Genomic DNA, 26,005 nt, shown 5'->3' with positions numbered 1-26,005 from the left:
TCAACATTTCGACTAATCATCGATCCTGTTAAATCCCATAGAAATGAACAATCAAAATTTTAAGACCTAACATGTAATTAAACACTCATCAGAAATTATGAATTGCTATGTTATGGATAGAGACCGTCGTTTACTTTTGATCTATTGAACCAAAATGATTATCTGAATTTCATAATAAACGATTATTGTGCCATGGAATAATTTCCATGGAAATCAATGCATTTATCTGACGAATGCATGGAATGGGATTTTTTGAAATCAAAATGATAACCTCCACTCCTCATTGCAATTTTGTTTTACTGACAATTATTTTGTGAATATCGGTCTTCAATATATAATGTCAAGATTTTGTTCAGATTTTATTGATATACAGATTTATTAATTTCTGTTGAATTTCTGTTGATATTATTAATTCAAAGAGCGAAATGAATTTTTATTGAATTTCACTTATTTTGAATAGGCCGCTTCTCCAGACTGGTTAATTTTTGACAACAGTATTCTTCATCTTTCCCCTTTTCCAACAGATGATTTTGTTATTGTTTTTCATTTTGCATGAATCTTTTGGAAGATTAATTTAAAATAGACACACAATTGAGTGTAGAAAAATGTATTAACTGCAGTTTAATTTTGATACAAATAATTTAAAATGTAGACATCAAATTAAATAGATAATTGAAAAAGGAATTTATCTCGAAGGATTGACTTTTTTTGCACCACATCCATTCCGTTACTGGCAATGGTAAAGATGACTTTCCAGGCCACTAAATTCATTATATTTAAATGACTGGCTTTATTTTTTGCATATTAATTTAATTTAGAAAGATTGAAAGATTCAATCAATTTCAAAGTGATCCACAACCAATTGGATTCATAGTTGATGTAAAAATATTGTTGATGACTTATATGAAATATGTGGCGAAAAAATCAATCCTTTGAAATGAAATCCCAATTGAACTAAATGAGAATATAATTAAAAAAATAATTGAAGTTAAATTGAACAATAAACAAATAAATTAACCAAAACGGGGAAACAAAAGTAACACAAAGTATGAAAACCTATTGACCAGCATTGTAACATAGGCTCGTGAAATCACAATCAACCAAAATTTAAGTTATTCAACAGGTATTTGATTGTATGGGTTCACCTCCACATTAATCCAACCAGTACAATATAATTGTTTGTATGAACCAAATTGTCCATTAATTAGAATTGGATCCACTAATCCAACCAATATCCATCTCCAGGTAAATCCAAAAACAGCAAATAGACAATTAACTATACATTATTATTGTCAACATTGGGGCAGTTTGAGTTAGATACAGAATTTGACTCTCTAATTCAGTCATTGATTCTCACTAATCGTGTTTAAATTTAATTTTCTTCTTTTGCCATTCAAGACATCTGCATATTATAATTTAAATTTGATCAGATTTGATGAATCAACCAAGTTTAATTATTTTACAATTGAAATGTTTACTATAAACTTTCACTCCGGTTGAAGGATGTTGGATATTGTATAAAACAATTGATAGGCATAGATTAAAAAATTAATTAAAGATAGTTATTTGATCGATTTGATGAATGGAAAATATTAGACAGCTGGTAAATTAATTTTCGAATAAAACTAGTCGGTGCAATTATAACTACCATTGATTGGTGGCAAAAGTTTGGTTGATCTGAAGCACAGAAACGTCAAGAAGTCTTCAGTGGAAGGTCGATGTCGGGGGAAAAGCTCAGCAACAGTATTATAATTTTTCGAGGCAGATTTTACTGGACTTGATGCTGCAATATTATTAACCGAACTAGAAGCAAATTTTCTTTGAGCGTGGATTTTAAGCTTTTTAGATTTACTACTGGTTGAATCGTTAGATTGAGAATCTTTATTACTATGTTGGTCATCATCAGGATGCTCATGGCTTTCCGAATCTTCAGATCTGCTTTTATCGACCTTATAAACACCATTAACATATTTGTTACTGCCATCACTTCTATCCGCTCTATTAGCTGCACGTTTAGCTTCGAGAAGAGATTTTCTCAATGCTTTCTTCAAATCATTTTGCTCTTTATAAAAAAGAACGCTGGTCTGTTCTTGAGAGAATAGAATCTAGAGTGAAAGAAATAGAAAGAAAATTGAAATCAGACGATAAAATAGAGAAAGTATTCATCATGATATGTGTGAATATCAATTGTTTGTAATCTGTCGATATGCCAAATCAATTGTTTTCCATTATGACGTTGAAACAATCACAGTGATGAAAAGACACATAGTTGAAGGAAATAAAAGATAATCTTACCTGAGCCCGTAATGCAGCATATCGTTTTGGTCTTGCTTGATCCGATTGGTCCGATTCCTTCTCAACAGTGTCCCCATCATCAACATATTTAGAATCACTTTCAACTCTGTCAGCTCTACTAGCAGCACGGCGAGCTTCAATAAGAGATCTTCTTAATGCTTTCTTTAAGTCATTTTGTTCTTTGTAAAAAAGAGCACTAGTTTGATCTTGACCAAAGAAAGTCTAGAAAAAATAACAAATAAAAAATACAAAATAGAAAGATATCAAGACATGGCAAAAGATGAGAACGCCCGGAAGCATGACAAGGTAACAAGGGATATTTAAAATATGTGAAATTTAAGTAGCATGAAATTATCAAATTGATGATAATTGTGATAATGATTGAAAAAATATTACTAACCTGAGCACGTTGAGCAGCATATCTTTTTGGCCTACAGTTTTTGATATTTGCCATTGGATATGGTGTTGAGTTAAAAGTCTAAACCGTTGATGAAAGAAGAAAGAGGAAACAATGACCAATAGAAAAAGAGGAAGAAAGGAAGAGAGAGAGAGAGAAAGAGAAAAAGAGAGATAGAAGATGAAGCGGATTTGATTTCTTACATCAGAAGAGATCAAAGTGAAAATATAAATAAATTAAATAAATTAAATAAACAAGGAACACAATAATTACAAATTAATTGTTACAAATCTGATGAAGAAGGGGAAGAACCACAACCAAAGAATCTGTCACTTTAAATCTATGTTATACTCTTTACTCGGCTCGCTCTGTGATTTGTGAACCAAAACAAAACATCTGGAAGTTTACTTTTTTTTCTGTAGATGGAGACTAGGTAATCTGGTTAACTAACCAGAAAAATACCGGATTTTCAGAAATTTAAATCTCTCAGGTAGACCTTTAAATTTTAAATCATTCACATTCACGATAATTGCTTTTTAAAATCAACACCTGCAATAGCAAATTTTGATTGTAACTGACAGAAAATTTTCCAATATTCAAGTTTTGCTCGGAATTTTTTGAATTGGTAATGATTATTGAGATTAAAAAAATGCTTCGCTAATTTGATAAATCAAATCAGTAAAAGTTTGATGCTCTAGTGTCAAAAATTTATGTCGTGAAATTGCTCATGGAAAAGTATCTTGAACGACTAAAAACTTTATTTAAAATTAGATACAAAACATATTAAGTTAATTATTTAATTAAAAATTTCTATTCCTTCAAGCTTATCCCTCCATTTGCAATAAACCAATGTAATTAGCTCGAATCAGAGTATACTGTGTATGAGGTTCAAAATTTTAATATGATAAAATTCATTGATTGTATTGAACTTATAAAAAAATTCTAGATTCTGAAGCTAGCCGGTTGATTGAGTAGTGACCGGCTTAGACGCCTCATGGCGGCGGGTGTGCTTGGAGTTTTCTACAAATCGATATATCATTGGAATCATCGATAAAACAATAATTTTGTTATAATCGCTCATCTCAAGGTATGTTGGTTCAACTTGTTGGTCATTAAGACATTTAATTTTTTTTCTCGTTCTTTCTTATTTCTGATTAGATTGAAATGTCAACTACAAATCGTTTGATTGATTTATGTCGAGGTATCAAAGGCAAAGCTTCATCAAATTCTTCAGTGATCAAAAGCCTAACTGAGATATTTAAAAAATATGGCTTGCATCCGAATGCTGCAAAAGCCACGCTATCATCCAACAGTTTGCTACCAAAATCATATAAACTTCGTGTTGATTGGAGTCATACAGACTTTGAGTCCATTGAAAAAGTGAATTTTTTCACTGAATACATGGTTAATTTGCAAGATGATGGAAACGTAGATAAAGTTATTGCCTTGAATAATCTACAAGATGTAAGTGAGGAATTAATTTCAGTTACCTCGCTTGACAATCAATGGAAAGCTGTCGTGCGTGAAAAAATTGGAAAAGACAAGAAAAGCAGTCAAGTTATTGAATTTTGGACAAAAAAGGGAAAGATTAAAACTCTTAATGGAGATAAAGATAAGTCTTTCGGTAAAATACATTGTTCACCAACTTTTGGTAAAATGAGTTGGTCTCCAGAAGGATCACAGTTAATGTTTATTGCCGATAAATACAAAACAACGTCTGGATTTTTTGAGGAATCGAAAAAGAATAAAGACAATAATGATGAATCAAAGAGTGATTTGGATGAAAATATAAAACCAAGTGGTCAAGGAGAAGAATACTTGTTAAAAGAGGATTGGGGGGAACAACTTGAAGGCACCTATAATCCGATTGTTTGTATTGTTGACCGCAAAGATGATTATAGAATAAGAACGATCGAAGTTCCCGGAGTCTCATGCAGTGAAGCCTTTTGGATAGATGATAAAACAATTGGTTTTGTTGGTATAATGGAGGAATCTCGTCGATTAGGACTCATATTTTGTCCTATCCGAAAGTCATGTCTATATAAATGTGACTTGAGAGATCCTGAATCAGAGCCTGTTTGCATTTATGGAAAAAATAACAGCATTGCACTCAGAAGTCCAAGAGTCAGTTATGATTCCAAGAAAATTGTTTTTCTTTGTAATCCACCATCAGGACCACATTTCCAAGCATCTTCATTGGTAGTTTTGAATTTGGAAGATTCTACAACAAGAACTTTAAGCAATACTGATAGCTTGTTACCCAATGAAATTGAGGATCCTACGGAAATCAAAACTCTTTATTGCCTGTATTTACCAAATCCATGTTGGTTATCTGATAATAAAAGCATCATAGTGGAGGCCAGCATGGGTTACAGAACTCATCTATTTCATATCAATTGTGAGACAGGTTTAAATAAACGCATTGCTCTACCTGGTAAAGTGGTTTCAGTTTTGTCACTGTTGGATGATTTGGTTGTTTTAAAAATTTCCGAACCTAATCGTGGAAATAATTTACAAATAGGTAAACTAAAACACAACGATAATCAACTTGCCTTAATCCCTATCGATCCAAACTATGAAGTTAGAATAGATGATATGGAATATCGATGTGATATCTTAGAAAAAATTGACCCTTCAACTAATGATAAACAAATTGTTACATCTGTTTACATAAGCCCAAAAGAGCTGATGGATAAACCAAGTGCAGCTATTTTACTTCCCCATGGAGGGCCTCATTCACATTTTGAGGCGTCATACCTCAGTACAGTTGCAGCCATGGTTGAAGCTGGCTTTAAATTAATTTTGGTCAATTACCGTGGATCAACTGGCATCAACTCTGCTCATGAAAAGTTTCTGTGTGATAAAGTTGGAACAACTGATGTCGAAGATTGCATTCATGTACTAAAATATTACATCGAAAAATCACAGATTGATCCAAAACAAGTTTTCCTTCTCGGTGGAAGTCACGGTGGATTTCTAGTTACCCATTTAATTGGACAACATAGTAATTTTGGATTTAAAGCTTGTAGCGCTCGAAACCCAGTTACAGATCTTGCCAGTGGATTTGGTACTTCTGATATTCCTGATTGGCATCTTGTCGAGGGACTTGGTGATCTAAGCATTTACCCATTGAATACTAAACCAACACCAGAATTATTGAAAGAGTTATTGCTTAAGTCTCCTATTTTTCATATCGACAAAGTAAAAACTCCAGTTCTAATGTGTCTAGGTACTAAAGACAAGCGAGTTTCAATGAGCCAAGGATTAAATTACTATTATGGATTAAAAGCACGCCAGATTGAAGCAAAATGTTTGGTTTATGAAGACAATCATAGCTTAAGCAAAGAAGCGCATTATTTAGATATGTCAGTGAATACTATGTTATGGTTTCTCGATCATCTTTCGTCCACTTCTGAGTAATTGAATATTTCCACTGGATATTTGTATCTTTTTGTGTATAATGAATACTCTAGAAATAAATGTGCAAAAGTCATGAAAAATTCACTTTAATTCTGTAATAACAACCATTTAATTTTATTCCATCAGTTTTTGTGTTGATTCAAGATTATCCAAAAAAGGCTGTGACATTATAATTCTTGAATGCTTAATTCATCCAGGTAATTTTACGAGTATCGCCTTGCAAGATTAAACATAAAAATTGTTGGTTGATTCAATCGACGAATAATCGAAATTTTTATTTTAACATTTACTTACACTAATATTTAAAGTAAAAATCACAATAAACATTTATTATATTTTACAGACTTTTATTTGATAGGTTATCAATAATATGATGGGCAGCTATCAAAAGTCAATTTACTTACTAATAAAAGTACTGTGTTAATTTGATCAAGTAATCAGTAGAATTTTGATGCTTAAGTGTCAAAAATTCATGCCGCAAAATTGTTCATGGAAAAGTATTTGAAAGTCTGAAAACTTTACTGTAAGATACAAACATATAATGTGTATTATTGAATTAAAAAATTTATAATAATATTCTTCAAGCCTATCACTCCGATTGCGCTTAGAATCCTCATGGCAGCAAGTGTGCTTAGAGTTTCTTCAAATCAATACATCATTGGAGTCATCGATAAGCGATGAATTTGCTATAATCGCTCATCTCTTTGTGTGTTGGTTCAACTCGTTGGTCATTAAGACATTTAAATTTATTTTTCTTGTTCTTTCTTAATTATTGTTAAGTTAAAATGTCAACTACAAATCGTTTGATTGATTTTTGTCGAGGAATCAAAGGCAAAGCTTCATCAAATTCCTCAGTCATCAAAAGCCTAACTGAGATATTCAAAAAATATGGCTTGCATCCGAATGCTACCAAAGCTACGCTATCATCAAATAGTTTGCAACCAAAATCATATAAACTTCGTATTGATTGGAGTCATACTGACTTTGAGTCAATTGAAAAAGTAGGTTTTTTCACTGAATACATGGTTAATTTGAAAGATGATGGAAACGTGGATAAAGTTATTGCCTTGAATAATCTACAAGATGTAAGTGAGGAATTAATTACAGTTATCTCGCTTGACAATCAATGGAAAGCTGTTGTGCGTGAAAAAATTGGAAAAGACAAGAAAAGCAGTCAAGTTATTGAATTTTGGTCAAAAAAGGGAAAGATAAAAACTCTTAATGGAGATAAAGATAAGTCTTTCGGTAAAATACATTGTTCACCAACTTTTGGTAAAATGAGTTGGTCTCGAGATGGATCACAGTTAATGTTCATTGCCGATAAATACAAAACAACGTCTGGATTTTTTGAGGAACCCAAAAAGAACAAAGACAATAATGATGAATCAAAGAATGATTTGGATGAAAATATAAAACCAAGTGGTCAAGGAGAAGAGTACTTGTTAAAAGAGGATTGGGGGGAACAACTTGAAGGTACCTATAATCCGATTGTTTGTATTGTTGACCGCAAAGATGATTATAGAATAAGAACGATCGAAGTTCCTGGAGTCTCATGCAGTGAAGCCTTTTGGATAGATGATAAAACAATTGGTTTTGTTGGTATAATGGAAGAATCTCGTCGATTAGGACTCATACTTTGTCCTGTCAGAAAATCATGTTTATTCAAATGTGACTTGAGAGATCCTGGATCAGAACCTTTTTGCATTTATGGAAAAAATAACAATATTGCTCTCAGAAGTCCAAGAGTCAGTTATGATTCCAAGAAAATTGTTTTTCTTTGTAATCCACCATCAGGACCACATGGCCAAGCATCATCATTGGTAGCTCTTAATTTACAAGATTCAACAACAAAAACTTTAATCAACACTAATTGTTCGTTACCCAATGAAATTGAGGATCCCACGGAAATCAGATCACTTTATTGCATATATTTGCCAAATCCATGTTGGTTGTCTGATAATAAAAGCATCATAGTGGAGGCCAGCATGGGTTACAGAACTCATCTATTTCATATCAATTGTGAGACAGGTTTAAATAAACGCATTGCTCTACCTGGTAAAGTGGTTTCAGTTTTGTCACTGTTGGATGATTTGGTTGTTTTTAAAATTTCCGAACCTAATCGTGGTAATAATCTACAAATAGGTAAACTAAATAACAATGATAATCAACTTGCCTTAATCCCTGTCGATGCAAACTATGAAGTTAAAATAGATGATATGGAATATCAATGTGATATCATAGAAAAAATTGACCCTTCAACTAATGATAAGCAAATAATTACATCTGTTTACATAAGCCCAAAAGAGCTGATCGATCAACCAAGTGCAACTATTTTATTTCCCCATGGAGGACCTCATTTACATTTTGTAGCTTCATACATTAGTGCAGTGGCAGCTATGATTGAGGTAGGTTTCAAATTGATTGTGGTCAATTACCGTGGATCAACTGGCATCAATTCTGCTCATGAAAAGTTTTTGTGTGGTAAAGTTGGAACAACTGATGTTGAAGATTGTATGTACGTACTAAAATATTACATCGAAAAATCACAGATTGATCCAAATCAAGTTTTCCTTCTCGGTGGAAGTCATGGTGGATTTCTGGTTACCCATTTAATTGGACAACATAGTGATTTTGGATTTAAAGCTTGTAAAGTTAGAAACCCAGTTACAGATCTTGCTAGTGGATTTGGTACTTCTGATATTCCTGACTGGCATCTTGTCGAGGGATCTGGTGATCTTAAAATTTACCCATTTATTAAACCAACGCCAGAATTATTGAAAAGGTTATTACTTAAGTCTCCTATTTTGCATATCGACAAAGTAAAAACTCCAGTTCTAATGTGTCTGAGTACTAAAGACAAAAGAGTTTCAATGAGCCAAGGATTAAATTACTATTATGGATTAAAAGCACGTCAGATTGAAGCAAAATGTTTGGTTTATGACGATAACCATAGCATAACCAAAGAAACGCATTTTTTAGATATGTCAGTGAATACTATGTTATGGTTTCTCGATCATCTTTCTTCCAGTAGTTGAATATTTCCAAAGACTATTCGAATTTTAATTATCTGCACATATCATGCTAAATACTTAAATTACTAAATTAAACATTAAGCATAAATTGTTGGTTAAAGAAATTGACGAAAAATCAAAATTTTTATTTCAACATTTGCTTACACTAGACAAGTATTTGCGTAAGTAAAAATCACAATAAACATTAGACTTTTACTGTGCTATGTTATCAATAATATGATGGGCAGCTATCGAATTTGTTGAAAGTCAATTTACTTTGGCCAACTCCATTTTTAGCCAATAAATCTACCAATTTGCTTTGAAGCTCAGCATCCAGTGTAGGTGTTCGAGAGAGGATCCATGCAACACCTGAAAATTGAAACATTTATAAGATATCTCACAAAGAATGTGCCATTGCATGTACAGTTTTTTTCAAATTTTCGGGCTTATATTGTTGAGGACGAAAAAATAATGAGATAAACATTTCTGCTTTTGTTTCGCTGGTGCGGGTAAAATTTAAGGCTTAAATATCATTGTTTTTTGCACTCTACAATAAAAGCCCAAATAAAATTGAAAAAAGTCGTACAAGCAAAGGCACTTGTCAGGGAAAATTCAATTTCAAAAAGGTAAACTTACGTATTCTGACAAGTAAGAAGGGAAACCAATAACCAAATGGAGGAAGTTCAGAGCAACCAAGTACAATGGCGTAGTTATCATAATCAGTATCAACAACTGTATAACCATAAGAAACTGAAATACATAAAAAGATGGTCAGTCAGTTTCAAATGGTTTGAAGAGAACAAGGAGGAAAAAATAAAATAACATCGAAACTTACGATCGATGTCCAAAATATCAAAATTTCCATATTCAAAAACAGTTTGATCATCCCACATCTGAAGATTGCCAATGTAAATGTATTCATTGTTTCTGAAAGAAATGGTTGTTGATGAATTTGTGTTTAACTCTAGTTGTTTTAGCTATTCAATAATTGTTATTATATTTTATAAAACTTTACAAAAAATGGACTTACTTGTCATCGAAACCAGTTTGTGTTACTGGATGTCCAGATAAATAAGATGCATTGGATGCAATATCAAAGGTAACACACCGTAGACCCTTTTCTGTACCACTTTCAACTCGAGCGATTTCATACCATTTACCATAAAACTGAAAGTTAAAAACAGTTTAGAAACAGATTAAGGATTAGACTGAGGATTAAATTACCTTTGCAGCATCAGATGGGCTGAATGTAGTAGGAGTTGGACAGGTACCGATGTCAAAAATTTCACATGAAATTGAGCCAAGATAGCAGGCTAAAAGGATAAAAAAGATTTTGTTGAACATTTTTTTTACTGAAATGGTTCCTATTGCAAACAAATAAAATATACAATCAATTCAACTTGCTTCTGTAAATTTATAATTGAACGATTTGCGTACTTAACTTTCAACTACATTCAATCAGATATGCAATCAAATTGATTTCTCTTTTCATTGTTTCATCTAGATTTTAGCGATAGCTTCAGAATATATGATAATAGCGAATTTATCAAATTCATATCAATTTGCTGAAGAAAAATTACAGAAACAGACAGAAAAATCAATGATCGATTCCGATGAAATTTCATCTTAACAATGGAAATTCTGTTATAACAATTTACATTGTATCTCCTCTTAGTGATAAGTGTTTAATTGCATTAGAATGGGGTGGATTTGATGGAGATAATTTAATCGATTGTTCTAGTTAAAAACTCATTCTGAACTTATTTTCAACTCATTTCGAGCTCATAATCAATTGTTAATCAAAACCTTGGAAAATATTCTGTAAGTATTTAAACAAATAAGCTAAATGCAGCAACAAACGTAAAGACATAACAAAAGTGAATCCAACCAAATAAGTAAAACCGTTGAAAATGATTACTAAAGGTTATATTTTGCTTCTTTGCTTCATTGCTTCTGTTTGCTGTGAAGTTACCCTGCCTGGTCCATGTCCCAACATTCCAGCTCCAGCTAATTTCTCATGGAAAAAGGTAAGTCATTCATTATCATATGATACAACTAAACACGTAAGAGTTTTTCTCGTGCCAGTGAAACTAATCTCAACTTTCAACTTTCAACAGATGGAAGGATCCTGGTATGTCCTGAAGGAAACAAAAGATGAAAACGGTGATCTTGAAAACTGTCCAGTCGACACATACATTTTCCGAGATAACAGCTCCGTTACATATTTGAATGGATTCCATTTGGGAGGGTAAGTTTCAATTTCGGTGTTTCCTGATTCTATTTTATCATTATATTTGTTGTCGTCTTTTTATCAGGTACACACGAGGTGAAGGTGGCCCTGGACTGATTGACCAATCTCAACCAAATAAAATAACCATCAAATTCACACCAAGTATGTCAATTTCAGTGAACATTTGATTATGTCAATATTTCATTAACGTTGATTCATTATTTTCAGCTGGAAAGAGCTTCGATAGATATGTTGTGGACACTGACTATGAGAATTATGCTGTTCTTATCGGCTGTAAAGAGAAAAAAGGAAATCACTTAAGTAATTGCATTTAATTTTCACGTAATCTCGATGGTTAAACTTATCATGTTTTTTCTGCATTTGTTTACAGTCCATGCTAAATTATTAACAAAGAGCCAGACTCCTCCAGCTCAATCAAAACTGGCTGCATACATTGCTGTACAAAACTTAGGAGTTCCAGTGACTTCTTTGATTAATAATTACGATCAATACTCATACTGTAATGGTTATCCTGACTCTAAAGCTAATAGAGGAAAATCCCAATCCTAATGGAAAGCGACACCGAAAAGTCAATTTGTTCATTTATGTTGAATCGATCCAATAAAGTCTTTTTATTCATTTGATATTGAATAATAAACCAAATTGTTGAGCTTTACATTTTCGTCATAACACAGAGAAAGCCTTTAAAACCTGTCGAAAAGATGAAAATTGAATTCATTAGTGAAAGTTGAAAACTGAGAGAGAATAACAAATAAAATCTGAACCGGGAGATGATCCTTGGTTAACAGCAGACTATATCTCTTATGAGCATAATGTTGGTTGAAATAGACCAGTTAGTTCATTATAAACGAGATCTAACTCATTATTTATTAATAACATGTCAATACCTTAATATATGACAAGGTTACCAAGATTTTTCAAAATTTAACTTTTCATCACTAAAACTGAATTCTGAGACATCATGTCCATGATCAGAATTACTCATGATGGAACTATGATTAATGTTCCGTTGCTGAGAACTAATTAAGAGTTCTTTAATGGTATATTGTTCATCTCTTTAACTTGACCCGTTCTCAAGTTATGAACGGTTAAAATATAAAATCTCAATATTTTCAATCATTAAGTAAGTAATCAAAGATCTACTTATTTCTCCTCAACCAAACAAACTAGAGATATCATGAAGACATCGTTAGAAAGCTCATTTCATTCACTTTCTAACCACATATCAACATCATTAAAAAGACTCAATAAACAATGAAATCAGAGTCATCTTTCTGTCTTCCAAAACATAACATGATCTTTAATTTAACAATTAAAACCACACTAATTGTCTCTAACTTGAACCAATGCTAAACACATTTAACTGTACTTTAACTTAACCATGTAATGATCATTAACTTTGACTTAAAAGGATAATTTGATCCTTTTCTCTGTTTCATCTCTTTTCATAATTTCTTGGAAATTTTCCTTTAACTAAACATTGACATTCATAACCGTTTTCTCACTCTTATAAGTAAGATAAAAATTAACCAACAGTTAGTCCAGTTTTGTGAGTTGCACTGGAAGCAACATTTGCGTCTCTTTTTTGTGTTCCTTGTTATTTAACAAGAAGTAATGTTTTACTAACTTATTGTATTAAATTGAATTGAAGATTAAATTAAATGTTTGACTAAAGTCATCGAGTAAAACTTCACTTAAACCAACAGGTTATGGGCTCACACGTTTTCCAACTTTAATAGCTGTGTTAAACTCAATATTTTTTCATCTTACTTTGAACTTAAGATTTATACGTTTTTTTAAATCACCAATCATGGTTGAATTAGGTGAGTTCAGTATCGTCAAACTGAACGATACTAACTACAAGTTATGGAAGTTATCTATTGAAGCTTTTGCTCAATCTCTTGGATGTTTGGAAGTGTTGCTTGGCAAAGAAAAATGTCCCGATCTTATTCCTCATATTCATGTTGAAGGAGTCGCAACACCTGACAGTGTTATCAACAATCGGAAGGAAATTGAAAAGTGGAACAAAAAGGATGCAATTGCTCGGACAATTATAACTACAAGTATTACTGAAGGTATTGTTGATTTGATTACTGCTTGTTCCTCATCTTCTGAAATGTACAATAATATTCTTGACTATAAAGAACAACGTGTTACACATAATGTCTGGCAACACAGACGTAAATTAACTGACCTTAAATTTACTGCTTCACATACAGTTATAAGCTATTTCAGTGAGTTAGAAACAATTGTAAAGCAATTATCTGTTTTAGGTTCACCAGTGGATGAACCAACTGTAATTTTGAAAGTCATTGATGATCTTCCTCAATGTTATGAAGTTTTTAAGCAAAACTTAGAGTACAAAATTACTGATGGTCAAGTTATTAAGCTTTCATCTTTGAAATAAAATTTATTATTAGCAGAGAGAAGAGTTAAATCTGAATCAAAGAATAATCATGGAGAAGCATTAATTGCCAAAGCTACTCGTACTTCGAGTTACAGGGAAAAACATTGTTATGAGTGCGGTGGAAAAGGCCATACAGCAAATTATTGTCGCAAAAATCCTAATAATTTCAATAATACTAATAATAGAAACAATAATTTCAGTAACAACAGTAACAATAACAGTAATAACAGATTCAATCGAAATAATTTCAGAAACAATTTCTCAAACAACTTCAATAGACAAAATAATAATTACTCAAACAACAACAATCCAAACAATTACTCAAACAGAAACAATCAAAGTAATAATTCATTCCAACATCGAAGCAATTATCGAGGTCAAAATTCATATCGAAATAATAATAGAAATTTCAACAATCGTAATCATGCAAACAATGCTCAATTCAATCAAAACCAAAACTCTAATAACAATTCAAACTCAAATGAACAAAATAACAATAATTCCAGAAATAATTCAAATTCGAATTCAAATTCAAATTCAAATGAAAACAATGGTAATCTCAATTTTGCTTATTGCTCGATACATGATAGTCATAGTAGCATGGAATGGTTACTTGATACTGGTGCTTCATTCCATGTTACTAGTGACATCAGAAATTTTTCAAATTTAGTTGATTTAGATGAACCAATTACTCTTACAGTTGGAACAGACTTGAAAGTCGAAGCAATAGCTCGTGGTGATGTTGATGTTGAGAGCTACAATGGAAATGAGTGGATCAGAGGTAAACTTACTAATGTTTTGTTTGTACCAAATTTTGGTAAATACAATTTGTTTTCTTGGGTACAAACGTTGAATAAAAATTATGCTTTAATCTCAACTTCAAATCTAACCAAAATTGTTGATGTTGAGTCAAAAAGGACAATAACTGTAGTTGATAAAATTGGTAAATCAATGTGGATGAAAATGCGAACAATTAAATCTGATAATATTGCTATGTTAGCTCAAGAATACTCATTAATGGACTGGCACAAACGATTAGCCCACATCAATGTCCACAAAATTATTGAAATGTCTAAACAAGAAATTTTGCCTCCGATTAAGTATGACAATGATTTAAGTAAATTTATTTGTGAAGGTTGCTTGAAGGGCAAATTTGCTCGGAAACCATTCAAATCTGTACCTAAAAGAGAAATAAATGTTGGTGAATCCTTTCATTGTGATCTTCAAGGACCAATGGAAGTAGAGTCTTTATCAGGTTCAAAATTTGCTCTGGTAATTAAGGATGAAGCGTCAAGCTTTAGGACTCTATTTTTTCTGAAACATAAATCTGATTCTTATCATTCATTAAAAATGTATATCAATAGCGTTGAGAAAAATACTGGAAATAAAGTTAAGATAATGAGAAGTGACAACGGTGGTGAGTTCATTGAGTCAAGAGTTAAAACGTTGTTATCTGAAAACTCAATTAAACATGAATTGTCAGCTCCTTACACTCCACAGCAAAATGGTTTTATTGAGAGAGAAAATAGAACAATAACTGAAGCGGCAAGATCAATGATGTTAGATTGTAACTTACCGAAATTTTTGTGGCCAGAAGCTATGCATACTGCAGCTTACATTCTGAATTTAATTCCAAATAAAAAGCTCAATAATTTGTCATCTTTTGAATTGTGGTTCAAAAAGAAACCGACTTACAAACATTTACATGTTTTTGGATGTGTTGTTTACGGTAAATTGAATGCTTCTTTATGTAAGAAGTGGGATCCAAAATCAAGAAAATACATTTTTGTTGGTTATACTGATACAGTAAATAATTTCAAAGTTTACAATCCAAATGGTAAATACATTACAGTTATTCGAGATGCTAAATTTTTAGATGATCAGCTTGATGCTCAAGCAGCAATTGACCAAGTTCTAAATAATAAAGAAACAAATTTAGATGAAATGATTGAGAAAGCAGATGAAAATGAATTAAACAATGACAATGACTTGATCTGTCAAAATGAACAAAATGAAGCAAATGGAAGTGAAGAGAAAAATGAAGAAGTTGGAAGTAATGAAATGAACTTGATAAATTTAGCAAATCAGATAATTAACAAGGATCTCGAACCAAAATCATTTGAAGAAGCAATGAGTTCACCAAATCGCAAACAATGGTATGAAGCTATGTTAGATGAATTACGATCTCTGAAAAAGAATGAAACATTTGAACTTGTTGATTCACCTGAAAATAAAACAATAATTGACTGTCGATGGGTCTTTAAGATTAAGAAGAAAATTGATGGTTCCATCGATAGATTCAAAGCTAGATTGGTAGCACGAGGTTATGCTCAAAAATCTGGAATCGATTATTTTGAAACATTCAGTCCAGTGGCAAGGTATGATTCGATTCGTGCCATCATTGCTATAACTTGCCAATATAAAATGTTTTTGTTACAGTTTGATGTAAAAACAGCATTCTTATATGGTAAGTTAAATGAAGAAATTTACATGAATCAACCTCCAGGGTTTAATGTAAATTCAAATAAAGTACTTAAATTAAAGCGAGGATTGTATGGACTCAAACAAGCTCCACGTCAATGGAATGCAAGGATAAATGAATTTTTTCTTGAAACATGATTTCAAACAGAGTACAGCAGATAACTGTATTTACGTAAAATCCGATCATAATGAATTGACAATCATTGTAATTTATGTTGATGATGGTTTGATTTCAAGTTCATCTGAAAATGAATTGAACAAAATATCTGAAAAGCTTAAGCAAGAATTTGAAATCAAGATTCATAAACCCGAGGTCTTTGTCGGAATGGAAATTCACCAAAACAATGATAGATCAATGATTACAATCAAACAGACTAATTACATTAAAGAGTTATTGAATAGATTCAATATGTCTGAATGTAAACCAGTAACAAGTCCTGGTGATACAAATGTTACACTCTATCCATCATCAACTGAATCTGATCCTAAAATACCGTACCAAGAAGCTGTCGGAGCTTTACTTTATCTATCGATAATCAGTCGACCTGATATTACTTTTCAAATCAATAAAGCATCTCAGTTTAACAGTAAGTACAATGAAGATCATTGGAAATCCATTAAACGAGTATTTCGTTATTTGAAGGGTACAACGAATGTTGGAATAACTTATGCAAATAATCATGATAACTTTACTTTGATTGGTTATGCAGATGCAGATTATGCTGCTGATCAAGAGACTAGAAAGTCTACATCTGGATTTGTTGTTACTTTGAGTAATTCACCAGTTTCTTGGTGTTCTAGGCTTCAAAAGAGTGTTGCCCAGTCAACGACTGAGGCTGAATATGTAGCCATTGCTGAATGTACAAAAGATGTTCTTTGGTATATTCAGCTTTTGAATGAACTTTCAATTAAAATAAATTTACCGGTAAGAATAATGAGTGACAATCAAGGTGCTATTTTGCTAACTCGTAACAATCTTTTTCACAAACGAACTAAACATATCGACATAAGATTTCATGCTATCCGTGATTATCAAGAGAAAGGTTTGATTAAAGTTTATTTTACTCCAACGAAAGAGCAACCAGCAGATATGCTGACAAAATCACTTTGTGCTCCATCGCTTAATCAGTACAAACTATTTCTTAACATTTATTAAAAACATTCAGTTTCAAAGCAAAATTAACAGATTCAATAAAAACACGTTGTTCAGTCATGTATATGTTCAAGCAGATGAATCAAATCAAACAACCAATCGGAAACCAGTAATACCTTAAAATTAAAATTCAATGTAAACAGTAAATGTGTTCAGCAAGGGAGAGTGTTGGTTGAAATAGACCAGTTAGTTCATTATAAACGAGATCTAACTCATTATTTATTAATAACATGTCAATACCTTAATATATGACAAGGTTACCAAGATTTTTCAAAATTTAACTTTTCATCACTAAAACTGAATTCTGAGACATCATGTCCATGATCAGAATTACTCATGATGGAACTATGATTAATGTTCCGTTGCTGAGAACTAATTAAGAGTTCTTTAATGGTATATTGTTCATCTCTTTAACTTGACCCGTTCTCAAGTTATGAACGGTTAAAATATAAAATCTCAATATTTTCAATCATTAAGTAAGTAATCAAAGATCTACTTATTTCTCCTCAACCAAACAAACTAGAGATATCATGAAGACATCGTTAGAAAGCTCATTTCATTCACTTTCTAACCACATATCAACATCATTAAAAAGACTCAATAAACAATGAAATCAGAGTCATCTTTCTGTCTTCCAAAACATAACATGATCTTTAATTTAACAATTAAAACCACACTAATTGTCTCTAACTTGAACCAATGCTAAACACATTTAACTGTACTTTAACTTAACCATGTAATGATCATTAACTTTGACTTAAAAGGATAATTTGATCCTTTTCTCTGTTTCATCTCTTTTCATAATTTCTTGGAAATTTTCCTTTAACTAAACATTGACATTCATAACCGTTTTCTCACTCTTATAAGTAAGATAAAAATTAACCAACAGTTAGTCCAGTTTTGTGAGTTGCACTGGAAGCAACATTTGCGTCTCTTTTTTGTGTTCCTTGTTATTTAACAAGAAGTAATGTTTTACTAACTTATTGTATTAAATTGAATTGAAGATTAAATTAAATGTTTGACTAAAGTCATCGAGTAAAACTTCACTTAAACCAACACATAACACCTACTTTAAAATGTTCCCACCAACCGATGCAAACGATATGGCGATCAAGATGATGATGATGGCGATTATCTGTAGAAGTGGTATTACACATCATTTCACAATTAAAATAATCAACAAAAAGTCAAAAAGAGAGGGACAAAGAATTATTTTGAAGGGAAAAAGAGGTAAAATAATGAAAATAAAAATGAACGACTAAGCAAACAAAATTTGCAATCGTTGTCCTTGAGAAGAGGAAAATTTGCCTTGCATTTTTTAACTGTTAACACATAACAAATAGAATAAGCTGAAACAAAATGAATTTCATGATGGAGGATTCATGTTGACATAATAATGTATGAAATAATGGATAAACTAAATTTCAATTAAACAAAATTGTAATACAAAATTCAAAAGAGAGACTTATAACTGCTTAAGTTTAGATTCTGGTTGTGAACTGTTTGCTGGCTCCACATTGTCTCTTTCTTTGTTTTCCCTCTTTCAGCCTTCCTTTTCAATAGCCTTATTTTAATGATGACCAGTCTGATTGAATTGCTATTCTGTCTCTGTGTCTTTCTTATTTGGCATATAAGTTGTGATAAAACTGAGGAATCCGATGCTAAAATTGTGAAAATACATTCAAAAAATTTGGCTGAATATGAAGAACTCATTGGATTGGCAAGAAAATTTCAGGTATGTAATATTTCCTTTTATAAACATCGGATAAACAGCAAATCGCTTTTTGAAATTGATATAAATCTATTCAAAGCTTTAATACAGAAATCTGTTTAAACCAAGTGGTGAGTTAGTTTAAGTCCACAAAAGACGTTCATTTGACAGATTGAAAATTTTATGATCGTTAACTTGCAGTCAAATCACGTTCAAAATTGATATTTCGTTCGATTTTTTGCAGTTATCGGTAAATGAATCGAAGAAAGTGTCTGTTTATCAGTTTAATGGGTGAATATGAGCTTCAACTCTTCGATGAATTGTATAAGAGGTGTGAATTTGATTGGTATTAACTTTTTGCTACTTTGCTTTTGCTGTTTTGAACCCAAACTCCTTTTACAATCAATTGGTCCAATAAATTTTGATTAATTTTACTATTCGATTCAGGTTGATGTTTGGAATCGTCCATCTGATGCTAACTTCACTGTTTGGGCTGCTGTAGATGAAGATGATGAAGATTTTCTTAAAGCTCTTGATAAAATTCCAATCCCATTTGATATACTCTTTGAGAATAAGGCTGCTTATTTAGCATTGGTCAATTACACTCAACCAAAACTTGATTTAGCTTCCGATGCTTCATCAATAAAACCAGTTAGACCTTCACTGTTCAAAAGATATTACCGTTACACTGAATATCTTTCAATTATCAAATCGTGGGCAGATGAATTTCAATCGATGTATTTGATTTCCATCGGTAAAAGTTTCGAGGGTCGAGTCATTCCCGCTGTTGTTATAAACCGTGAATCGCAAATGGATATCGCAAGTGTTGATGGGGACCAAGATGGTGATGGCGACTATGATGATGATGATGTTGACGGGACAGATGATTCCAAGATAAGTCATCAAGATGGTATAACTGGTAGTCATGACCGAAACAGGAATAGAAACAATAGACAACCAAATCGTAGGCCTCCCAATAATGAATGCAAGACAGTAGTTATTGAATGTGGTCTTCATGCAAGAGAATGGGCCTCGCCAGCTTCATGTTTGTATTTGATTCATTTTCTGGCCACTACGAATTCACCAATCTTTAAACGCTATCAATTCCATATCATACCAATAGCAAATCCTGATGGCTATGCATACACATGGTCCAGAGTCAGAGGTGCTCGACTTTGGCGAAAAAATCGCTCAAAGCGAGCAGGTGTATCTTGTATTGGTGTTGATTTGAATCGTAATTTTAATATCGATTGGTGTAAAATCGGGTCATCACGAAATCCGTGTAAAGAAAATTATTGTGGGCCTAAACCTAATTCTGAACCCGAAACCAGAAGTCTTGTAAACTACTACAAAAAACTCGACAGTGAACCAGGAGAATGCACTCTCCTCTACTTTACCATACATTCGTATGGTCAATGGATTCTGTGGCCTTATGGTTTCACCAAAAACCCTCCTAAAAATTTAGAGCTGTTGGAAACAGTTGGCCAAGAAGCGATCAACAGGGTTAATAGAAATATTGGTAGAAGATTGTATCGTGGTGGTCAAACTGCTCAGGCATATAAATGTAAGTCAAATTACAATTCAAATTTCACTTCCTTCGAATCCGTGTTAGATTTTAATATGTTTGCTGTTCTTCGAGGTTGTCTGTAGTTAGGTTTGGAGTTTAGTGATTTCAAATTCCATTTTTCCTTTTGGTAATTCCCTTTTTCAGAGTAAAAAATTCTGGTTCTAAATTAACAACTTTTAATGGAAGACCTCGATCTATTAATATGATTTAAATATACAGTATCAGTGAATTGAACCTTTTCTAATTACCTAGATGCGTCTAGTGGTGGAAGCGATGATTGGGTTTATTCCAGAGGATTTGCGGATATAGCAATTACTTTTGAGACTCGTGATAATGGTCAATACGGATTCCTACTTCCACCAGAATTAATTGTCCCTGCAGCACAAGATGCAAAAATAGCCATTGAAGCAATATTGGAGAAACGAGAAACTATGTTTGACGGAAAAGGATGAGCTATTATATAAAATGGATATCTGGGAAAATTGAATGAATCTATGTGATTGATTCAAAAAGTATCAAAATGAATACGAATAAATTAAGTGATAATAAATTAATTCATATTTCTAAAGAAATGAAAACAACGATCACACCAGCTGTTGATTTAGTACAGTCGTTAATTTCAAAATGCCACTTCGTGGGATTAGTCTTATTGTTATTTACGCAGAATTTTACCGAAAAATAGCCTTTCATGATTTTTAATCAAAGTTTTGTAAACAATTAGTTTGGAATGAGTTATTGTATTTATTTGATATTTATAATCAGATTTATCAAATTACTCTTGCTACTTCAATGCTTAATAAAATTAGGTTGGCTATTCTTACAATTGTCTGAATGAAAACTGTAAGATCTTTAGTCATATGCAGACTTCACTGTAATCAACAGTATGTCTAGTTTTGCCATATTAAACGTTAATAAAAAGACAAATTGTTCAACAAACCATAACAATAATTAAGTAAGTTTCTTGGCTCTTTTGGACATTAAAATGAAGAATAAATTCGGAAACAAATAACGAAGTATTATGGCTAGTCTATGAGTTACAGATGACAAGAATAACTCTTTCTTCTTTTGATAAATCGCTGCAGCAATTTCATTGGCAACAATCTCAGGATCCATGCCTAAAGCAGTCGTTTCGTCCATCTTATTATAAAGAGATCCGTCAGATGAGAGTGCATTTAAAGATAAGTTTGTTCTGATGTAACCTGGATTCACAGCTAGCACGTCAATACCTGGTTGGATGGAAGATAATTCAGCTCGAAGGCAATCCATAAAAGCTTGAAAGGCATGTTTAGAGGCTGAGTAGGCCGATCTATATGGTATGCTTATTTGTGATTGAACGCTACCAATACCGACGATTGTCCCTTTACCAATTGTTACAAAATGTTCAGTTATTGCTGGAAAATGAAATTAAAATTTAGTAGTCTTTTTAAGGAAAAAAAACTTAATTCTTTCTAGAAACTTACCTTTAATCACTTCAATTTGTCCAAAATAATTCACTGTCATTAAGTTTTGGTAGACATTAATATCAGTTGAGATTATTGCTCCTCTATAACTGATACCGGCATTGTTTATTATTATATCAATATTACCATGTATATCGATCGCTGATTTGGTAATTTGTCGGATAGTATCGATTTTACTTAAGTCTAATTCCAAAGGAGTTGGGCGATATCCTTCTGGGTAATTCTCAACCAATTCATCTCGCAGCACATTCAGCTTTTCGATGTTCCTGGCAGCAATAATTAATTTAGCTCCGAATTTGTGGAAAACTCTAGTTAAAGCTAAAAAGAAAGATTTGCATTAGAATCTTGAATAGATAAAATTGAGATCAACACCGTAAGAATAATTTACCTTCGCCAAGACCTGAAGAAGCTCCTGTTATGAAAATAACTTTGTCTTTGAAGCTATCTTTATATTTTTGCCTATTACTCCTCTTAAATAAGGCATAAATAAGCCACGAAACTGAAGAAACTGGTAGTAACCAATTTAAATGACATAATAATGACATTATAATTACCTGGAGATAACACAGTTAGTAAAAAAAGTAAAAGATTCATGATAAATAAGAGTGAAGATTATCAAAAACACAAACAAGGAGTACTTTTAGAAGTTAGAAAATTATGAGAAATAACAAAATTTACAAACCTTATGCACTAATTTCTTGGAGTGATTGTTGATTAAAGTTGAAAGAGTAACATTGCAAAATAATTTTGCAGCTTTCAGAAATTTTAAACACTTTTAGAAATATCAAAAAATTCCTTCTGAATAGGCAATTAAGCAAATGTTATCTTTGTTTACATGTTACGATGAAGAAAAGATGAGTCCTGCAGAAGTAAATGTAAAAATCTAGTTGAATCCACAACTTCAGAATCAGAAGTTTAAAATAAATTCTGATCAGCTGAGTATCGATTCTTATCGATTTTGATTATCGTAAAACAGCAGTTTATGACAGAACTCCTGTCACTGGTTCTTTAATACCATATAAAATGTCAACGCCGAAACCAAGTCATGGTAATGACTTGCTCATCACCCTCTAGATACAAAGCTATAAGAGTTTTCTCCGAGGTTGATCCACCAAATTTAGCCCAACTGTCTGAACAAACGTAAGCGTCAATCGGAGTCGTTACATAGCTGAAGAGTTTCTTCATCAACAGTATTTGAGTAGTCGAGTATTTACCTCATGTTAATTAAAAGTGTTCATCCATACATTGCATTAATTTCTAGAATTTTAAATACTCTTTGAGTCATATCTCGTGCTAAATTGGCGCAAAGATAAATGATCGATGAATCGCTCTTCGATTTTTAATCGAATTGTTATCCCATAGCTGATGGGCCATCAGTTTGTAACATTATTTACTATATTTTTTTTAGTCAACACGTGTGCAATACTTTTTGTTGATTGTTTCTCCGAGTGAACCAAATATAATCTTCAATTATTTTATGCCTAAATCTGGGTATAATCTGATAAATCAATTGAACAATGATTGAAATTAAATAAAAATAATCATTTGCTAGTGATAGGAAAACCCTTTTGAACATTAGTGTCTTGATGTTGCTCTACTGCTAACTAAACTTCAGAGCCGAACACCGTTGATGGCCTTTTCCTGTTCTTTCATTCATTCTGAAATTTACTCGGTTTGTTTTCAAAAGGATTGATGGTGTGACGTTAGCTCATATCTCTTCCATTGTTAAAGTTACAGTACTTGTTCTCCACCCTGAAATAATAATCACCATTGGATCGTTTTTTCTTCTTTTCTCTCTACTGTTTTGAGCATAACGAATCATGAAAATACCAAAAAAACAAGCAAATTTGAGAAATGGTCTCATTAATGATCTTCTTGAAAAATGTTTATTCTATTCAACTCGCAATGAAACTAATCAAGAAGCTTTGATTGAGGAGTTCACTGATTTGGATTCGATCGCAACCAATATTAGGAAAATTGAAACAGGTTAGATTTTCAAGTCAAAATTTGATAAATTCTTTGTTTTATCTTTTCTTTACTATATTCAAGAAAAAATTCAATTTCTTACATTATCTGTTTTACTCCATATTTAGGTCTGTTTGTGCAACACCACAGAGAAGATCATTTGAAGGAATTCATCACTTGGCTGAAGTCCAATGGATGCTTTAATGAGTCACTTGACATCATAAATTTTGACGCATCACTCAGAGAATATGGACTTATAACTAAAAAAGCTACATTAGAAGATGAACTGGTCCTGAAAATCCCAAAAAGATTAATGATGACCACAGAAACAGCCTTAAAAGATACTAGTCTTAAATCTGCAGTATTGGAAGACCCACTGCTTAAATCAATGCCTAATGTTTTGTTAGCTTTTCATTTGATGATTGAATATTGTCAAAAGGATTCATTTTGGAAACCTTATATTTTGTTTCTCCCATCAGTCTACTCGACTCCTCTCTATTACACCAAAGAAGATTTACTTTTGTTGAAAGGTTCTCATGTTTTGCTCGAGTCCGTTAAACTTGTGCGCAATATTTACCGACAATATGCATATTTTTGGAAAAAGATGTCCTCTAAAAGCTCATCTATCAACAAAATCAAAGAGCTCAAAGGCTTATATTCCCTTGATCTTTATCGCTGGGCAATATCTACAGTTATGACTAGACAAAACCAGATTCCAACTTCAGCATCTCATGGACCTGATCAATCTACAACCGGACTAATTCCACTCTGGGACCTTTGTAATCATCAAGATGGGAAATTTTCAACTGATTATGATCCAGTTGAATCAAATTTACTTTGCTATGCAATGAAAGATTTTTCAATCAACGAAGAAATTACCATTTTTTATGGTAAACGAACCAATGCTGAATTTCTTATCAATAATGGTTTCGTCCCTGCTAACAATCAACACGATTTTATGTCCATTCGAATGGGTCTTAGTAAAGTGGATCCATTGTTTGAGTTACGATCTAAATTGTGTCTTATGATGAACTTGCCGACTTCAGGTTATCTCCCTCTTCACCATAAAACATTTGGACTGGATGAGAATCTACTTAATTTTGTTAAAATTTTTCTCATGGATAAGGCTACATTAGAAAAATTATTGAAAAGTGATCAGTTAATAACAAACGCGTCTTTCAACGATCTTCCTGATGATTTGGCTCTAAAAGCTTTCAATTTCATCTCGATTAGATGTCAGATATTACTTAAAAGTTATCCTAATTTGGACAAAGAGCAAAATAACTTAACCCCCTGCGGCCACCACATTATTCAGTTGATTGAATGTGAGAAAAATATATTATCATCTCATGTGATCAACGCAATTCAGAGTACTAATGGAAAATAAAATTATTTATCTGCAAATCTAAGGATACTTCACCGATACTTATCAATTTGCAGACTATGTTCAATTGGATCGAAGCAATATTGGATATGAAATATTTAAATTCATATTATTCATTTATCTATTACAGCAAAGGTTACATTTTATCTTTATAATTGATCAGATTAATATACTTATATCAAATTTGTAACTTATGTTTGCCAAGAAAAACTCGAAATTTTTGTAACCGATTTGACTAATTTTAGGAACCATATTGTTTTTGTTGTATCCAGCTGAATCCGACTAAAATATTGTCCAATTTCGTGTCTCAATTAACAGGAATTTTGTTGATAAAATATTAAATTTACTTATCATCGATTTGCAACATTTCTTGAGTCGTTATGGGCAAAAATAAGTTGAAAATGTACAAATTGTTAGGTTCTCTGTACATTAGAGCAACTTTCGTCAAATCTAGGAACAAAAAATTGCGAGATAAATAAACACTATTCTCACTACAAACTGTT

General features: G+C 32.1%; 8 protein-coding genes and 1 long non-coding RNA gene across 9 annotated transcripts; 5 read left to right on the top strand and 4 right to left on the bottom strand.

Moving 5' to 3' along the window:
• Positions 1–591: 591 nt before the first annotated feature.
• On the bottom strand, positions 592–3,060 carry LOC107362099 (uncharacterized). The gene is made up of 3 exons (XM_015929106.2): positions 2,696–3,060; positions 2,296–2,517; positions 592–2,105 (listed from the first exon to the last, which is right to left on the bottom strand). Exons 1-3 carry the CDS (start codon positions 2,747–2,749, stop codon positions 1,626–1,628), a joined length of 756 nt encoding a protein of 251 aa, XP_015784592.1. The 5' UTR covers positions 2,750–3,060; the 3' UTR covers positions 592–1,625.
• A 589-nt stretch (positions 3,061–3,649) lies between these two features.
• LOC107362082 (acylamino-acid-releasing enzyme-like) lies at positions 3,650–6,202 on the top strand. The gene is made up of 2 exons (XM_015929085.3): positions 3,650–3,779; positions 3,851–6,202. Exon 2 carries the CDS (start codon positions 3,857–3,859, stop codon positions 6,110–6,112), a length of 2,256 nt encoding a protein of 751 aa, XP_015784571.2. The 5' UTR covers positions 3,650–3,779; positions 3,851–3,856; the 3' UTR covers positions 6,113–6,202.
• Positions 6,203–6,826: 624 nt separating this feature from the next.
• Positions 6,827–9,333, top strand: LOC107361965 (acylamino-acid-releasing enzyme-like). The gene has a single exon (XM_015928928.3). The coding sequence runs from the start codon at positions 6,898–6,900 to the stop codon at positions 9,145–9,147; it is 2,250 nt and encodes a 749-aa protein (XP_015784414.2). The 5' UTR covers positions 6,827–6,897; the 3' UTR covers positions 9,148–9,333.
• LOC107361968 (apolipoprotein D) lies at positions 9,249–10,777 on the bottom strand. The gene is made up of 5 exons (XM_015928932.3): positions 10,348–10,777; positions 10,154–10,290; positions 9,959–10,050; positions 9,760–9,873; positions 9,249–9,492 (listed from the first exon to the last, which is right to left on the bottom strand). The coding sequence occupies exons 1-5, from the start codon at positions 10,465–10,467 to the stop codon at positions 9,353–9,355; spliced, it is 603 nt and encodes a 200-aa protein (XP_015784418.2). The 5' UTR covers positions 10,468–10,777; the 3' UTR covers positions 9,249–9,352.
• Positions 10,778–10,987: 210 nt separating this feature from the next.
• On the top strand, positions 10,988–11,997 carry LOC107361969 (apolipoprotein D). The gene is made up of 5 exons (XM_015928933.3): positions 10,988–11,150; positions 11,241–11,371; positions 11,439–11,515; positions 11,582–11,674; positions 11,745–11,997. The coding sequence occupies exons 1-5, from the start codon at positions 11,034–11,036 to the stop codon at positions 11,921–11,923; spliced, it is 597 nt and encodes a 198-aa protein (XP_015784419.2). The 5' UTR covers positions 10,988–11,033; the 3' UTR covers positions 11,924–11,997.
• Positions 11,925–21,060, bottom strand: LOC112538785 (uncharacterized). Its single transcript, XR_003082133.2, has 3 exons — positions 20,942–21,060; positions 18,486–18,550; positions 11,925–12,064 (listed from the first exon to the last, which is right to left on the bottom strand). It is a non-coding gene; the product is annotated as an uncharacterized LOC112538785 (long non-coding RNA).
• On the top strand, positions 18,787–21,516 carry LOC107361966 (carboxypeptidase B1-like). Its single transcript, XM_015928930.3, has 3 exons — positions 18,787–19,150; positions 19,574–20,690; positions 20,946–21,516. Exons 1-3 carry the CDS (start codon positions 18,989–18,991, stop codon positions 21,143–21,145), a joined length of 1,479 nt encoding a protein of 492 aa, XP_015784416.2. The 5' UTR covers positions 18,787–18,988; the 3' UTR covers positions 21,146–21,516.
• LOC107361967 (peroxisomal reductase activating PPAR-gamma) lies at positions 21,415–23,028 on the bottom strand. Its single transcript, XM_015928931.3, has 4 exons — positions 22,836–23,028; positions 22,542–22,707; positions 22,154–22,471; positions 21,415–22,084 (listed from the first exon to the last, which is right to left on the bottom strand). Exons 2-4 carry the CDS (start codon positions 22,696–22,698, stop codon positions 21,642–21,644), a joined length of 918 nt encoding a protein of 305 aa, XP_015784417.2. The 5' UTR covers positions 22,699–22,707; positions 22,836–23,028; the 3' UTR covers positions 21,415–21,641.
• Positions 23,029–23,553: 525 nt separating this feature from the next.
• Positions 23,554–26,000, top strand: Setd3 (SET domain containing 3). Its single transcript, XM_015929121.3, has 2 exons — positions 23,554–24,139; positions 24,247–26,000. Exons 1-2 carry the CDS (start codon positions 23,974–23,976, stop codon positions 25,503–25,505), a joined length of 1,425 nt encoding a protein of 474 aa, XP_015784607.2. The 5' UTR covers positions 23,554–23,973; the 3' UTR covers positions 25,506–26,000.
• The last annotated feature ends 5 nt before the right edge of the window (positions 26,001–26,005 follow it).

This window comes from Tetranychus urticae, chromosome 1, assembly GCF_039701765.1.
Source record: "Tetranychus urticae isolate SD_2017Ah chromosome 1, NJAU_TeUrti_SD_1.0, whole genome shotgun sequence".
NCBI lineage: Eukaryota > Metazoa > Arthropoda > Arachnida > Trombidiformes > Tetranychidae > Tetranychus > Tetranychus urticae.
Note: the sequence above shows the minus strand (reverse complement) of the source record. Positions and strands in the feature narration are given on the sequence as shown.